This window comes from Echinops telfairi, unplaced genomic scaffold, assembly GCF_000313985.2.
Source record: "Echinops telfairi isolate 266 unplaced genomic scaffold, ASM31398v2 ScPeMD7_10;HRSCAF=50, whole genome shotgun sequence".
Classification (NCBI taxonomy): domain Eukaryota; kingdom Metazoa; phylum Chordata; class Mammalia; order Afrosoricida; family Tenrecidae; genus Echinops; species Echinops telfairi.
Genome location: NW_022103907.1, coordinates 5,101,290 through 5,103,274, shown reverse-complemented (window position 1 = coordinate 5,103,274; position 1,985 = coordinate 5,101,290). Strand labels below are relative to the sequence as shown.

The following is a 1,985-nucleotide window of genomic DNA, read 5'->3' as shown; positions in this document are numbered from 1 at the left end:
CAGCCTATTCCTTTTTCATAGTCTGCTCTGAGTCTGCAAGTTCTGCTGAAACTTGTTTACCAAGGGTTACCCTGATGGTAGATGGGATGCTGGTGACATAGCTTCCAGCATCATAGCTTCCAGCATCATAGCAACATGGGTTTTTTAGTACATACAATGAAATATCACTCAATTGTAAAGAGAAATAAAATCTTGACACATGTCTGTGAAAATGTTGGGGCTATATCAAGCTTTGTTTAATTTGAGAAAAGGGAGGGAATGAGAATCAAGAGTATAGAAAGGTAAGAGATTCAGTAAAGGTGAGATAATATTCTACAAGAAGGAGAAGAGAGAAAAAAAAAGAGAGGTGAAAAGCGGGGCGAGGATAAGGAAAGCTATTGAGAGGTTTGACATGTTTAAATTATTGAATTAAAAAATATATAATCTGAAATGAAAACCTCAATTGAATTAAAAAAAAAAAAAAAGATCACCACCCTCTGTTTTCCCAATCCCGACATCAGCCATCTCTCAAATAGCACTCCCTACTTCTCTATGGGTTTGATTATTGCAATGGCCACATAGAACTCACAAATATTCATAGTAATGAGGTTCATTAAGGAATATGTTACAAATCAGGAATGATTGATTCAGTTGTTCCATCAGGATAGCTTTTCAGCTGTGCCTGAAGGCAGCCCTCTCACTCTCTGGGATCTTGGTCGCGTGGATGGGGCTCTGTCCTTGGACAGGTATTATACAGCTCTTCAGCTCCACCAAGTGTCTGGAGGTATCCCATTCCAATAGCAAGTCTCTAATCAGAAGGCACAAAGCTCTCCGGTTTTGTGGTGCAGCATACCCATGGTAGCTGTCGTTTTCCATGGGCTAGTATGCTTGGTGGGCCATCTCTGGTTCGTCTTCTGGCTCTGCTGCCACTGTTTCTCTATTTGCTTCCTTTCCTGGTGATGTGGTTATGCACTGGGCTGCTAACTGTAAGGTTTGAAACCGCCATTGGGGCGTTCTTTGGGGGAAAGGGCCCTCTACTCTGGTCAAGAGTTACAATCTTAGAAACTCACAAGGGTTAATTCTACCCTGTGCTGTTAGGATGTTCTGACTAGGGTAGGCATTGACTCTATAGCGGTGCTTTTGGTGAATTTTTTGCCTCTGGTATTATAGGTTTCTCTGCCCCATGGGTTAAAGGTCATCAGCACCGGCACCCCTGGTCCACTCCTCTTTTTCCTTTCTTGATGGCAGTGTGGTTTCCCCCTTCCTGTCGGAGGTGACTCATTTTAAGACTAGTGGGATGCCCAAGTTGACCAATCCCTTTGTTAACGTTCCATACAATTTATTTTCTAGGTCTTACCCCTACAAGGTTTCCTGCACCTTAATTGCATTGTTAGCAAGCTGTTCAACCCCTGGGGTGGGCAACATACACCTCATTTGCATAGTCCCACGCACTCATTCTTTGGGAATCAAAAGTCCTTGAATGGCTAGACAGGTCATCTTAAATCTCTCACTGCATCACTATGCTGCAACGTGGATTAATCTTGAACATATTATGCTCAGTGAAATAAGCCAGTCACAAAAAGAACAAATACTGTATAATCCCCCTCATCTGAAATATTTAGAATAAGCAAATGTATAAAGACCAAAGTTCATTAATGGTTATCAGGGGTGGAGGTAGGAGGAAGAGTCATTGCTTAGGGGACATTGAGAACCCTGTAAGGGTGAGGAAAAAATTGGAAAATGGCTGCACAAGATAATGAACACTATTAATATCACTGAATTGTATGGGGGGAAATGGTTGAAATGGCAAATGTTTCATTATATGTAATTTTACCAGAAAAAGGTGGCATAAGCATAAATTTCTATTTTACTGCCTGAGTTAGCTTTAAGAAGAGAAATAGTGAAGAAAGCTGATGGTGCCCGGCTATCAAAAGATAGAGCGTCTGGGGTCTTAAAAGCTTGAAGGTGAACAAGCGGCCATCTAGCTCAGAAGCAACAAAGCCCAC

The 1,985-nt window shown here is 41.8% G+C and overlaps 1 protein-coding gene across 1 annotated transcript in view; it reads left to right on the top strand.

Moving 5' to 3' along the window:
* Positions 1 to 703: 703 nt before the first annotated feature.
* DPY30 (dpy-30 histone methyltransferase complex regulatory subunit) overlaps positions 704 to 1,985 on the top strand; it is a 23,927-nt gene continuing 22,645 nt past the window's right edge. Inside the window, exon 1 of the mRNA XM_045287021.1 lies at positions 704 to 763. Within this exon, the coding sequence (XP_045142956.1) occupies positions 704 to 763 (60 nt within the window). The remainder of the gene's footprint in view (positions 764 to 1,985) is intronic.